The 14027-nt window shown below is 49.7% G+C and overlaps 1 protein-coding gene across 1 annotated transcript; it reads right to left on the reverse strand.

The window, feature by feature from the left end:
• Positions 1–1254: 1254 nt before the first annotated feature.
• ASF1B (anti-silencing function 1B histone chaperone) lies at positions 1255–10713 on the reverse strand. Its single transcript, XM_059059760.2, has 4 exons — positions 10350–10713; positions 5015–5130; positions 2865–3041; positions 1255–2483 (listed from the first exon to the last, which is right to left on the reverse strand). Exons 1-4 carry the CDS (start codon positions 10456–10458, stop codon positions 2277–2279), a joined length of 609 nt encoding a protein of 202 aa, XP_058915743.1. The 5' UTR covers positions 10459–10713; the 3' UTR covers positions 1255–2276.
• Between the last annotated feature and the right edge of the window lie 3314 nt (positions 10714–14027).

Consider the following 14027-nt stretch of genomic DNA (forward strand, 5'->3'; position numbering starts at 1 on the left):
CGCGGGTCATAGGTCTCCGGGCGGCCAGCCGTCGTCATTCATAAGGCCTGGCGCTGGACAGCAGCAGAAGGCCCAGGGTCCATGCCGGGGTCCTCCTGGGTCTCTCTCCGCTACAGCCCGAGCTTCAGGAGGATGCTGAGCTCCGGGAGGGGGGCGCTCAGTAGCCATCCCTTTGCTGGGTGCCCACGCTGGGCTCATGCCAGTAGTAAGAGCTGGCACTTGTTAAATACATTACTTCGTACCACACTCCTATCACGTAGGTACTAGTCTCATCACTCCCATTTTACAGATGAGGAATCTGGGGCACAGCCAGACTGAGGATTCCCTCTGTCTGGGCAATGCAAAAGGAACCTCTTCTGGAGCAGAGGAGTGCAAGATGCCCCTTTTTTCAGGGTGCCCTTTAAATACAGCCTGAGGACGGTCAGTTTCCCACTGCCACATGTCTGACATTCAGGGCCAGATCAACCTACGCTGGGGTGGAGGTGGGGGGCTGTTTTGTGCACTATAGGGTGTTTAGCAGTATCTCCAGTCCCTCTACCAACGGCACGCCAGTAGAACTTCCCTCTCTTCCGGCAGTTGTGACAACGAAAACCATCTCTAGACACTGTGAAATGTGCCCCGGGGGGCAAAACTCCCCCAGTTGAGAACCACTGAAGTAGAGGAAGGCCCAAACAGGAAGTGACACAATGGGCAGGAGACTGGATGAGCCAGCTCTCCTTGGCTTGGGGAGGCTAGCTCGTCTCAGGTCTACAAGCCAATTCACTGCTCTGCCTCTGGACTTGTATACAACCTGCACCCCACCCAGCAGCTGTCTGGACCCATGTTCCTAAGTCCACCATAGTCTCAGGGAGGGAAGAGTCTATGTTTTTCTGTGAATTGTGGGGAAATGGCTCATCAGCCAATCCACTCCACCTGGGGTTGTGGAGTTACAAAGTAAGGATAAGTAAAATTTACTAAAAGTGTTGCTGTGTGTATCCTTGGAGCACAATGTGAACTAATTTCTGTGGGTCAAGGTCAAAGTCTGAAAAATCACTGGTTATGCTCTATCTATAGAACAGCTGGGTTGCTTAAGTTTTGACAAAGAAAAAGCCCTCCCTGGACCTCAGTCTGGAATACAACTGTAACAAGCAAGACTAGAGTAAGAAGCTGAGCAAGGGGACAAGGAGCAGTCAACCTACTGGCTGGGGAAGGAGGCTGCCCAGTCATGAGAAGAGGTGGACAAAACTGCCTCAGTCTACCCAAGACAAAAGCAGAAACAGTCTAGATGAAGTGCTTTTTATTTTTAGACCAACCAAACATATTTATTATAAAAATCCTTTAACAGACAAGCTGCAATCACAACAGCATCCATGTAGCAGCAAGGGGATGCGGGCAAGGGTGGGGAGCATGGTGGAGGGGGGAAGGTTTTCAGGGTCCTTACTGCTTCTCTTGTCTGCACTGTGGCCTCTGAGAGCATGCGGTCTTAGCAGAGGGCAGATCAAGGCAGCCAGAAGCAGAGGGGCCCTGATACCAACATTGAGACAGAGCACAACAGGCCCCTCCAACATACCATCTTCTCACAAGGGCAGCCTCCTGGGCAAGCCAGATCCAGTTGGGAGGTAGCAGGAAGGTGGTTGTGACTGAGAGGAGCATCAACCATCTTTTCTCAGCATCCTGCTGATCACCCTTTTGGAAACAGAGTTTTCCAGAGGGCTACTGGATTGAAAAGAGCCAAAAATCATCCTAGGAGAAGGACAAAAATTGTGTCCGGGTCCACCTTCTACCAAGACTCCTGGCCTGTGACTCCAGAAAGCTGGGTGGATCTGCTCAGATGTTTGGGAAGGAAAATGAATGACAGAGCTTTTGGCCCAACAGGGCTGAAGCCTTGCCAGGCATAGACCAAGAAATCCTCAAGGCAGGCCAGGGAGGTCTGTGGGAAGAGCTTTGGGTCAACGGTACTATTGGAGTGCGGCGGTACAGTGGCCTGCAGGTGGAGTTTATAATGTTTGTGGAAGCGAGAAAGGACACAAGAGAGAATTAAGAACTGAAGTACCTGCTTCTTTCAGGCCTGGGCAGTAGAGGTGAGATGATCCTCTGGGCCGGGGCTGGGAGAGAGAGACCTGAAGCCCCTTCCTTCCTTGGTGCCAAGTTTGACTGGCCTGGATATAGCTGATGGCCCCAAAGTCCTCCACGTGGCCTCCCTGAGACTCTCTGGTAGGCCCAGCTGCCCCCTCCAGATGTGCCAGGAGACTGGCCTCAGTCCCAGCTGGGCCCAGGTAGGGCCTAGAGTCCCACAGTTAGATGCAGTCCATGGAGTTCTCAGGGAGGAGCCCAGGGATGCAGCCAGGGAGACCTAAGCCCTTGATGGGAGTGCAGCTGAGGGGGAAGCCGCAGCCCAGGGCTGGGTCGTGGTTCTCTATGGCCTCCAGCCTGTCTGTGTTGTTGTCCCAGTTGATGTGGAAGCGGGTCACCCGGGGGTTTGAGGCCAAGATGTTCCGCTGGAGCTGGGGCAGGAAAAGGAACGTCAACCCTCGTTAGCATGCCCTCGCATTACTCCCACAGAGCAGGGCACTCTCAGATCCCGCCCCAAGCCCAGGAAGAGCAGACCTTGTTTATTCCATCACCACCAACAATATGTGTAGAACTCCAGGGAATGCCTGTGCACCGTGATTTAGGGCCGGGGCCTATTTAATCTTGATCCTGCGAGGCAAACGTCTGAGAAACAAAGACCCTTCTCTTTTCTGTTCTAGCCCGGCGCTGCAAGAGCTGAGCACTACTTGAAAACCTTAAGAAGTGACCTTGGCTTCCAATTCCAACGACTCAACTACCCCCAGGTGCAAAGGAGCCAGCCTGTCTGAAGCAGAAAGTGTGGAGAAAGGACCCACCTGAGAGAAGTCTGGCTTTGGGGGCGGGTTCTCCCGCAGCTCAGGGTTAGGGTACTCATTGTTGACGTAGTAGCCCACTCGGATGAACTCCTGTCCGTGGTAGGTGCAGGTGATGAGGACCACAGTCACACCCACGGCGTCAGTCTCAGGGATGAGGGATGGGTTGGGGGCATCGGCCTAGGGGAAACACAGGCTGGGCCTTAGCACTGATTGCCAGTCACACCTTGACCAGTAATACGATTCTCAAGCAATGTGTATTTACTGAGTCAAAAGTATGGGTCTCTGCCCTCAGGGTTTTCAACACAGTGGTGAAGACAGAATCAATCACACAAATGCCTGTAAAGTGCCGAATGTGACAGGTGCCATCAAGGAGAAGTATATGGTGTTGAGGAGGAGTGTAGTAAGCAAGGGGGAGAGCGGTATAAAATGAGGCTGAACAGGTGAGCAGGTAGGTACCAGTCAGTTAAGGGCTTGGGAAAGATCGAGAATGTTTAGCAGGAGATAAGTGTGGCATCACTCCTGCCGTCTGAAAAGACGACTCTGGAAGCCAGTGGAGCTGCGATAGGAAGAGGGCTAAGCGGGAGCAGGGAGACTAGGCAGGAGGCTACAGAGGTCACCCTGGAGAGAGGACAGTGGCTTAGACGAGGCAGTAAAGAAGGAGAGAGAGTGGACAGATGTGGGGTGTGTTGTTAAGGACCGGATCAGCCATATGATTGGTGCAAAATGAGACCAACACAAATGAAAACACGAGGGACTTCCCTGGTGGTTAAGAATCCGCCTGCCGATGCCGGGGACACGGGTTTGAGCCCTGGTCCGGGAAGACCCCTACGTGCTGTGAAGCAACTAAGCCCGTGCGCCACAACTACTGAGCCTGTGCTCCGCAACAAGAGAAGCCACCGCAATGAGAAGCCCGTGCGCTGCAAGGAAGAGTAGACCCTGCTTGCCACAACTAGAGAAAGCCTGCACGCAGCAATGAAGACCCAACGCAGGCAAAAAAAAAAAAAAAAAAAAAAAAAGCAACAAACAAATGAAAACATGAGGCCTCATGTTCAAAATTAGTAAGTTTCAGCCAGTGATGGCAGAACATCATACCAAGAGTGGGGCCCAGTGTGACTGTATGGGTCGCATGCCTAGGAAGCCGGTCCTGGCTGTGGGGTAGGTTAGGTGGATTGGATATGGGTGGGTGAGGGCTTAGGTGGTGGGATGAGGTTGCTTAGATTGGGGCGGGAATAGCCAAGATCAGTAAGTGAATGGATTTGAGCAGAGGCTCTCAAACTTTAGTGTGTCTAAGAATCACATGAAACCTGCATTTCTGACAACCCCCGTGATGCTGGATTACAGAGCTATTTAGCAGCTACAGTGAATCCTCATTATTCATGCATTCTGTATTTGCTAATTCGACTACTTGCTACAATGTATTTGTAACCCCCAAATCAATATCCAGGGGCTTTCACGGTCATTTAAGGACATGCGCAGAGCAGGGGTGGGATCTGAGGAGCTCAGTGTGCATGTTCCCAGCTGAGGTAGAACCAGGCAGTCTCAGACTGTAAACACGTGTCTTTTTTGCGGTCTCAGGACCACGGTTTCTGCATTTTTGTTGGTAATTTTGCTGTTTAAAAGGGCCCCAAAGCGTAGTGCTGAGTGTTGCCCTGTTTCTAAAAGCAAGAAGGGATGTACCTCATAGAGAAAATGTGTTAGATAAGCTTTGTTCAGGCAAGAATTATAGTGATGTGGGCCATGCGGTCAATGTGAATAAATCAACAATACAAAATAAGTTGTCTTTAAACAGAAAAACATAAAACAAGATTATGTATTGACTGGTCGATAAAAATGTGACTCGCAGGAAAATAACGCTGTATTTCCTCTAGGAGCAATGATTTAGTATTCACTAATTCAGTGTCTGCAGCAACTTTATAGAACATAACTCCCGTGAGTAATGAGAATCAGCTGTAAATCAGTGGCTCATGGTAACAGTTATGACATAGCGGTGGAGGAGAGGGAGGTGTCTGAAGTACCTTTGAGAGGTCGGACAGTGCTTGAGAGCAGAGCCAGGATTTGAACCTGAACTTTGACCAACGAACCATTCTGTGTGCTTTTGGGTAGAAGAGGATGTTTCTAGGTGTCAAGGCCTAAGGCCTAGTCTTTCTTACCTGAAAGACGAACATGTGTCTCCCTGCTGGGACAGGGCCGACCAGCACTGAGTCTAGGATTTGATCAAACTCCTCACTCTCAGCTGAGCCAACATAAATGATCTTCCACTCCAGGTCTGCAAGGATACAGGGTGTTAAGAACTGAAACAGCTTGACAGCAAGAAGGCTGGGAAAGGCTTTCTCATGTTAGTTTTGGAGAGGTTCTTAATATATAGATAGATTTTTATTCTCAAGGACACCTGACACCCACTGGGCACTAAGTGCCAGGCACTGTGGTCCCGATCACTGGGGAAGGCGCGAAACTCTATTTCCGGTGGGGAAATTTCTCCTGTGGGCCTAGCTTTGCCAGGCGACCTTGACTCTGCACCTCTGGGGAAACTTGGGCCTCTCAGAGCCTGAGGGTGAACCGTATGGCAGAGGTTGAATTAAGAGCCACGTGACAGAGGCATGGAGGCGTGCTGAGGAGAGAACGGCAGGGAGTTGGGCCATTTGAGGGCCCTGCCCACTGAGTGCCGGGATAGGAAGCAGCATCCTCTTTCACACACAGGGACCGGTGCCACCGAACTGAGTAGATCCCTCAACAACAGGGGCAGGGCAGCAGATTGCAATCCAGTAGGACAGCCAGCCGGCAGGAAGGGAAGATAAGGTCGCTGGGGGAGCCAGCCAGTCCCCGGGTCCTCCAGATCCCACACCAAGTCATGCCTGCTCTCAGACATTAGGGCAACAGTGACTCAGTCAACAAATATGGCATCATACGGCCATCCTCTGAACCCCAATTTTCTTGCATCCCATCCAGTAGGGGACTCACATTCCTGGGTATGTTCCGGCAAGATAAAAGGGAAAGTGCTCAATGAGACCCTGCCCGTCAATCACAGGAAATTCCCAGTGACTGCGGTCTCTTGCAGGAGGTCCAAGTGTATCAGGGGCAAGGTCATGCTACTACACGGAAATTTGGCAGGAGACCTGAAACTTATTTTAGGTTCTTTGAAATTACACAACCTATGGCTCCAGCAGCCAGGGGAAGTTTCACAAGCTGTGATTTTCACAGGAAGCAAACTGTCTTAGAAGCTGCCCTGTTCCTTGGTCTAGTGTCCCACAAGAGCACCCAACTTAGGAAGCACAGCAATGCCGGGCCGTGACTATGGAGGATTGTCACCTGGGCTCCATGCCCTTTCTCGGTACACTGGCTTCCTGTCCTTTTGCAACTGACACCCAGGCCTTCTGCTCAGGACCCTAACAGATCCGTAGGAGGTGGTGGCCATTGGGCTCACTGGGGTTCAGTCAAACTCCAGTTTCTTATTATTTGCAGGGAGGAGTTAAGTTTACTGATTTATTTTTGTTACAAGTAGTGAAACAACCAGAAATAACGTTTTTGGATGAAAACAAGCTAGCTCTGTCCTCACCTTTCTAACATAGCTCTATCATTTGATATCTTTCCTTCTGGCCTTTTCCCCCATCACCAGGGGAGTCACACATGTGCGCATAAACTAATGTGCTACAGGGGGAGAAAAAAAGGAGATTTTAATAGAGCAGGCCGGGGTGTATGCTGTGGGCTCTCAGCGTTCAATACTGTTGGCAAGGGAGTTCCCGGTGGCCTAGTGGTTAGGATTCCGGGCTTTCACTGATGTGACCCGGGTTCAAACCCTTGTTGGGGAACTGAGATGCCACAAGCTGCGTGGTGCAGCCAAAAAAAAAAAAAAAAAAAAAAAAAAAAACTGTCAGCAAAACCTAAACAAAGATTTTGTTTACCAAGAAAGCACGTTGGCTGACCAGAAGAGAGAAATGCAGGTGGACAAGCAAATGGGTCACGATGGCTCCCTCCACACAGGCCAGAAAGAAACCAGAGAATTAACCAAGGACTACAGAGAAATACTCACTCAAGGGTTAGAGGAGCTGATAAGATCACCTACGGAAGACAGAAGATGACTGAAATGAGGATCTACAAATTGGAATTGCCTGAACCCTGCTCAAGTGTCTTAAGCAGAAGCATAATGAAGTGACTTCATTTTTGAATGAGATATGGGGTATCAATCACCAACACAGTCACAAACTCACTCCTACTGAATATGGGACATGGTCACAAACATGTAGCATTGTGTGCCTAACCTTCTGAGTGATTTCAAGGGTAAATTGACTACATTACTTTTTTTTTTCTTCTTGGCCGTGCCATGTGGCTTGTGGGATTAGTTCCCTGACCAGAGATTGAACCCGGGCCCCCTGCAGTGGAAGTGCAGAGTCCTAACCACTGGACTGCCAGGAAATTCCTTACATTACATTTTTTCTTTATGCCTTAACTTTATAATCTAACCACTGCACAAGATGCTGCTCTACTATGTATGAAAACAAAACCCAAACCAATGATATGATGAAAGACATGTTAAAATATATATATATATCGTAGTTGAACTAGCTGGAGAATCTGTTTCCCTGTTTAAAAACGACAGGACTTCCCTGGTGGTGCAGTGGTTAAGAATCTGTCTGCCAATGCAGGGGACGCAGGTTTGAAACCTGGTCCAGGAAGACCCCACACGCCGTGGAGCAACTAAGCCTATGCGCGACAACTACCAAGCCTGCGCTCTAGAGCCCGTGAGCCACAACTACTGAAGCCCGCGTGCCTAGAGCCCGTGCTCTGCAACAAGAGAAGCCACCGCAGTGAGAAGCCCACGCACCACAACAAAGAGTAGCCCGTGTTCGCAGCAATTAGAGAAAGCCCAGGCACAGCAATGAAGACCCAAGGCAGCCAAAAATAAATAAATAAATAAATAAATAAATTTATAAAAACAACAACTTATCTAGTACGCGCCTTTTTCTGTTTATCAATTTCGCTTTGTTTGTAATCATACAGATGAACCTTGGCCTGACCTCAGGGTGTTAGGTGTGGGTCAGAACATCTGGCTCTAAGACTTATTCAAGTAGTACCTGTTGAATTTCTCAACTAAACAAGGGAAAAGCACACCCAATGTATTGAATGTAGACCCATGCCTTGGAAGCATCTATCTCCAGATGCTGAGGAGAAAAGAGAGCAAAAGGGGTTCAGAACCCTTGAGAAATGGGTCAGACTGGGGATTGGGTGTTCAGCTCTTCAGTTGCCAGTGTCTGAAGTCACCAGGTAACAAGACTGAGATTCCTCCAGAATCTGAGAGACTTCTAGAGCTAGGCCCATTCCATCTGTCTGGGAGGCAGGAAACAAATTCTCTCTGCTCTGTGGGAAGAGGCAGAAAGGAAGTTGGCAGGTTAGAGTGAAGGACAGCTCAACAGGTACAACAAAAGAGTCTAGATTTCTAGGCCAGAGTTGGCTTTCCAACTGGAATTTCTCTGAGCAAAAGCTTTATTGTCCAGGTATAAATAATAATAGCACCCCTGTTTCCCTCCTCTGAGTCCTGTTTATGCTCCACTTCTAAAATAGGATGCCTTCTTTCCCAGGTTATAGCAAAGATAAAGAACCGTGGACACAGAACTCAAACAAAACCTAGGGTTAATAATTCTACAAACCGGCTGTGTGACCTTGGAGAAGTCATTCCATTTCTTTCTATTAAAAAATAATAACCAGCAGGTTGATTTTAGCCTTTCCTGTTCTGATTCTATAAACAGATTAATAAAGTAACAGAGCAGGAGCTTTGTAGGAATGAAAGTACTAGATAATGACCATGCAACCTTTTTTTTTTTTTTCATGCAACCATTTTTAAATGCAAGGAGCACAAACAGGCTGATTGAAACCCGATCTCCTGCCATCTGGGAACTGTGAATCCCTTAACCTATTAGCTCCTTACATCTCCTCCTGGCTTTAAAATTAAATCTTATTTCACAGGGTCATTCTACACCTTATTTATTTATTTACACCCTGCCTTGTTCCAGAAAGGATTTAACTGGGCTTATTCTAGTTAGTCACAAGTAGACCCCTTAATGTAAAAAAGAGAAACTGGGGAGAGACTGGTCCAATGGCCCAGCCCAAGCACACACACATCAAAACTTTATCAACCCCAGGCTAGTCCACGGGCCGATATGCAGGCAAACCACCCACCTACCACTGAGAGGTGCTGGTTAGCACACCCTGGCGTCACAGACCTCCACCTCCTCAGCCGCTGCCTCTTCTCTTCTCTTCACCACCAAGTGGAGAAGAGACCTAATGGAGTATACTTCCTCCTGAAAGTGGTGCCAAGACTCACTGAATGACCTCAGATTTTTCGATTTTTATAGACCTTTACTTGAAAGGTCTTTTACTCTTTGTGGCTCCCGTCTTCTCATCTGTGAGATGAGAGCCATGCCCACCTTTGTTACACAGATGAGTAAGTACATCTGTGAAAGCACCTTGGAAAAGATGCACAACATGTTGTGACCGCCCAGATGATTGTTTGAGGCCAGATACCTTCACGGCTCAGCCTGGAACCCCCCCCCCCGACCCCCCAGACTAGGTCAGACCATCAAAAATGTTGGGAGCACTGCTGCAGCAGGTCAGCAGGAGTCTGGCAGGCAGACAGTAGGAACCAGCTAATGCTTGCCTGGCCATGCCACCCCTCAGATTTGAGTATGTTAATTGAAGCCCACAGTCAGAGAGGTGGGAGGAACAGGAGCTGGGGAGATCAGGTTATCCTCAAAGACTGGAACCAGAAGCCAGGCCATGCCTCCCCGGGTGGAGTAGAGAGTTGGGGCCAGACTAAGGAGGGAAGCCAGGTTCTATGGTATGTGGTTTGGGGTAGAAAACAAGCAGAAGTAGCTGGGGTTGGGGTTAAGTATCAGCAGGTAGGGGAGGAGATTATGGGGAGACAAATGGGGAGATGGGGACGAGTGAGGTCTTGCCACAGGGGGAGAGGATCTTCACAGGGAAAATGGGGGAGGGGGCTGAGGTTTCCGTTGGGGAAATTCGAGGGGCCTGGAGGTTAGGATCGCCACAGGAAAAGAGTGAGGTGGGAGTGTCTCACCACAGGGGAGAGGGGATTGGTGGGGAGGACTGGGTGGCTGCAGTGGCAGTCTACCCGTACAGAAACAGAAGGTGGGGCGTTTCTTGCTACAGCGAAGACGGGGTGGCGGAGTGTCTCTGCAGGTTAAAGAACGGAGGCTGAGAAGGTCTCTACATAGAACACAGGTGCCCAGGAGGAGCGCCACAGAAGAAAGAGGGGAATGATGAGGTCTCCATGGGGGAGAACGGGAGTAACCGTGGGGGTGGGGGTGGGGTAGTCTCCAAGGGCAGGTTGGCGCTGGGAAGGGGCTTGTTTCACGGGAGATCTCGGTTGGGGGAGGGTGTGTGTGTTTCACAGGGTTGGCCTCGGGGTTGTCTCCAAGAGGAGGTCGGGGTTGGCCCAGGGGAGAGCGGGTCTCCACACGGGCCCAGCCTCACCGTCTGCCAGGGCCTCACTGCACTCGAAGCTGATCTCGAACCGGAAGGGGCTGTGGAAAGGGCTCGGATTCTCCAGCACCGCCACGTTCAACACCGACACCTTAGCCATCGCCTCGTCGGGTCGCAGCCGAAGCCAGAGCTGGGACCGAGCCCGCGTCTGGGTCCTATCGGGTCAGCGGAGCAGCGTTGCCCGAAGCCGCTCGCGCTCCCTCCGACCGCGATCTAAAGTCCGTATCTCCCCCGCGCGCCTCCTTCAAATAGCAGGTCCCACCCTCCGGCTAATCACAGTCAACGCTCCACGACTGCGCGAGCTCCCCCTCAGCCAATCCTGAAGCGTCGGTCTGCGCGCGCCGAGACTCCCGGGACCAATCCGTGGAGCTCCCTCTCCGGGATGCGGGAGGGAGGCGGGACCGTCTCGTAGCTTCTCTGGGTGTCCGCGGAGAACCAATCCCCAGAGTCTCCGACTCGGAAGTCTAGGGTGGGGTGGGCGGGGTCACGGTGCAGGGCTCCTCTTGGCCAATCCTGAGGGTCCCCGCACCAGCGAGGTCAGCACTTAGCCCCGCCCTTCCGGGAGACGCCTCCAGCTGGGGACAGCGCAGCCAACCGCCGAGCGGTGGCGCCCGGCGCTCGCTTAAGAGGGTAAGAAGGGCGGTGCTTGACCTGCGGTGATTGGCAGGCAGGAGCGGGGAGGGAATAAAGCAGATTCTGTGAGAGGTGATTGGGTAATATGGCTGCGGGAGGCGGGAGGAGAGAAGAATCGGGCGGGGATTCGTGGGAGTGGAGCGGAAGTCGGCTGCTGGCGCGGTTGAGCCGCGTGTGAAGAGGAAGATGGAGCGTTTGTACCTTTGGCGTCTGTTAGCTGGTGAGCGTTGCCGGAAGTTTCTCGAAGGGGGCTGCTGGCCCCTCAGGCCAAGCGGTCTGGGAGAACGTTGTGAATGTTCAACTCACCCTTGAGGGGAGACGGTGGGGCCGGGACGCGGCGCGCTCAGTCCGGGACCGGGAGTCGAGCCTGGTTCGAATCCAATTCTTACACCCTCGAGAGCCTCTGGGGAGGTTTCATGTGGAGAACGCTGTAAGTGGGAGTTAGAGTTCGGCCTTTGCCACTCACTACCCGAGGCCACGTTTCCCTGCCCATTGAACGGGGTCATGAAAATTGATTGTCCTGACTTATGATTACATAATACATCTAGAAACTTCTCTCCACACTCCCAGGTGTAGGCCGGACCACCGTGGCCCCCAGTCTGGAAGACTCGAGGGACCTCCGCACTCACTGTGCTTCCACCAGCGGTAACATACCTAATTTTACACTTTACTATAGTAACCACGTTAAAAAAAAAAAAAAGGTTTAAAAAGTTAAATTAGGGCTTCCCTGGTGGCGCAGTGGTTGAGAGTCCGCCTGCTGATGCAGGGGACACGGGTTCGTGCCGCGGAGCGGCTGGGCCCGTGAGCCATGGCCACTGAGCCTGTGCGTCCGGAGCCTGTGATCCGCAACGGGAGAGGCCACAACAGTGAGAGGCCCGCGTACCTCACACACACACAAAAAGTTAAATTAGTTTTAATATACTAAAGTTAATATAGCCACAATATCATTTCAGCATGTGATCGGTATAAAAAAATACAGCTGAGGTATCTTACATTTTGTTACTTAGTGCTAAGGCTTTGAAATCCTGTGTGTTTTACACTTTATACCACATCTGTGATCCGGACGCTGCATTTTCACCGTTAATAGTTTAGGTTTCATAAAATTTACAGCTGAAACGTAGATTCACATGCCCAAGCTGTTCCCGGCATACTTAAAAGTTTCCCATGAGCTCAGTCTTCTGTTGGTGTTAAGTTGAAATGTTAATTGGTGAAAGTTAAGCGACGGGAATGTTCTGCTTCACAGCGGCACTAGCCACATTCAGGAGCTCCTGATCCTCTGTGGCTTCTGTATTGGACAGTGCAAATCTGAAACAAATTGGATCAGTCACCCCCGCCCCCACTTAAAATGTGAGTGGTTTTCTGTTGTTCTCAGTATGAGAATATTGTCTTCAAGACTCTACATGCTTTGTTTACTACCCACCCAGCCACCAACTTCAGTCCAGCCAAACTGACCCTCTTTTAGTTTCGTAAAAATCTGACATGGCAGCCCCACTTCTTCTTCCAGCTCTAGCCATGACTGGTGCCTTCTTGTTACTCAGTTCTCTGCTCAGATGTCCTCTCCTGGGAGAAACCTTTCCAAGGGTCCCCTGGCCAGTGTTCAGACTCAGAGTGGAAGCCTGAACAGTACTGTTTCAAGCCACTAGCATTAAAAAAAAAATTTTTTTTTTTACTTACTAGATTACAGGTTTATTATAGAAGGATCTAACTCAGGAAGAACCAGATGAAAGAGATGTAGAGGGCAAGGTATGGGGAAAGGGGTGTGTGTGGAACTTCCACGCTCTCTGAACTTCCATGCTCTTTGAGCACGCTCTCTCTTCCCATTCTCCACGTGTTCACCAACCCAGAAGCTCTCTGAACCCTGTCCCTTTGGGTTGTTACGGAGGCTCCATTAGGCATGATTGATTAAATCACTGGCCACTGGTGATTGAGCTCAATCTCCAGCCCTTCACCCCTCCCAGAGGTGGGGGTGGGTTGAGCAAGCCACTAACATTTCTTATCCAGCCTCCTCTGTGGCCTCATGGTGCTAGGCATTATTATTATTATTTGTATCTCTATCTCACATTAAGTAAAAAAAAAATTATTTTTTAATCGAAAGGATTTTTTTTGCCCCATTGAAACGATTTGGCTGCAAGAAAATTCACATTACAATCGGTTATGATTTCTTGGCAGTCACTGGGCATCCTTGGGAATTTTTGTGACTTGAGAAAATCTAATTTTCAAATTATTTCCAAATGTAATTCGATTATTTATGAATACAAAATTTGATGAATGAAGTTGTTATGATATGTTTTCTAGACATTTAATTAAACATTTATTCATTACAACTTCGTAGTTTTCTTTTTGCATCATGGAACTTTTTTTCCTTTATCCCCAGCCCCAACCTTTTCATAGCCTCTGAAAAGCTCATCAGCCGTAGGCATTATGTCTGTGGTGCTAATGAAGAAAATGGCCCTGTCTATAATGCCTTCTCCCTACAGCTGGCTGAATAATCTTCAGTTGTAAAGCAGATCATGTCATTACCCTGCTTAAAACCTTCAAAGGCTTATCATACTTAGAATGAAACTTAAGATCTTTACTTTGGCTTAGGAGGCCCTGCACACTGGCTTCAGCTGACCTCTCAAGCCTCAGCTACCAGTCTCCCTCTTGTCACCACTCTCAAGCCCTGCTGGCTTCATTTCCCGTCTTTCAACACACCAAACTTATTCCTGCTGCAGGGTTTTGCACTTGCTGTTCCCTCAGCCTGGAATGTGCTTCCTCAGATAATTGCGTGGCTGTCTCATTCTCATCATTTATGGTTCACCTCAAATGTCTCTACCAAAGAAGCCTTCTTGGACCACCGAAGTTAAAGTAGACTTTCATTAATTACAAAAGCCTGCTTTATTTATTATCTTAGGAGCACTTACCAGAATCTGTAGATATGTTGATTTTAATTGTGCTTTTTTTTTGGCCACACAGCTTGCAGGATCTCAGTTCCGCTACCAGGGATTAGACCTGGGCCACGGCAGTGGAAGCGCCAAATGCTAACCACTAGACCAC

This window comes from Kogia breviceps, chromosome 4, assembly GCF_026419965.1.
Source record: "Kogia breviceps isolate mKogBre1 chromosome 4, mKogBre1 haplotype 1, whole genome shotgun sequence".
In the NCBI taxonomy this organism is placed as follows: domain Eukaryota; kingdom Metazoa; phylum Chordata; class Mammalia; order Artiodactyla; family Physeteridae; genus Kogia; species Kogia breviceps.

Bases quoted from the DNA above. Each gene is read 5' to 3' on its own strand.
- ASF1B (XM_059059760.2), bottom strand. From the start codon at position 10,458: ATGGCTAAGGTGTCGGTGTTGAACGTGGCGGTGCTGGAGAATCCGAGC. The intron at 5,131-10,349 runs GTGAGGCTGGGC...GTATCCTTGCAG, and splicing joins CAGTGAGGCCCTGGCAGACG to ACCTGGAGTGGAAGATCATT. The intron at 3,042-5,014 runs GTAAGAAAGACT...TGTTTCCCCTAG, and splicing joins GACACATGTTCGTCTTTCAG to GCCGATGCCCCCAACCCATC.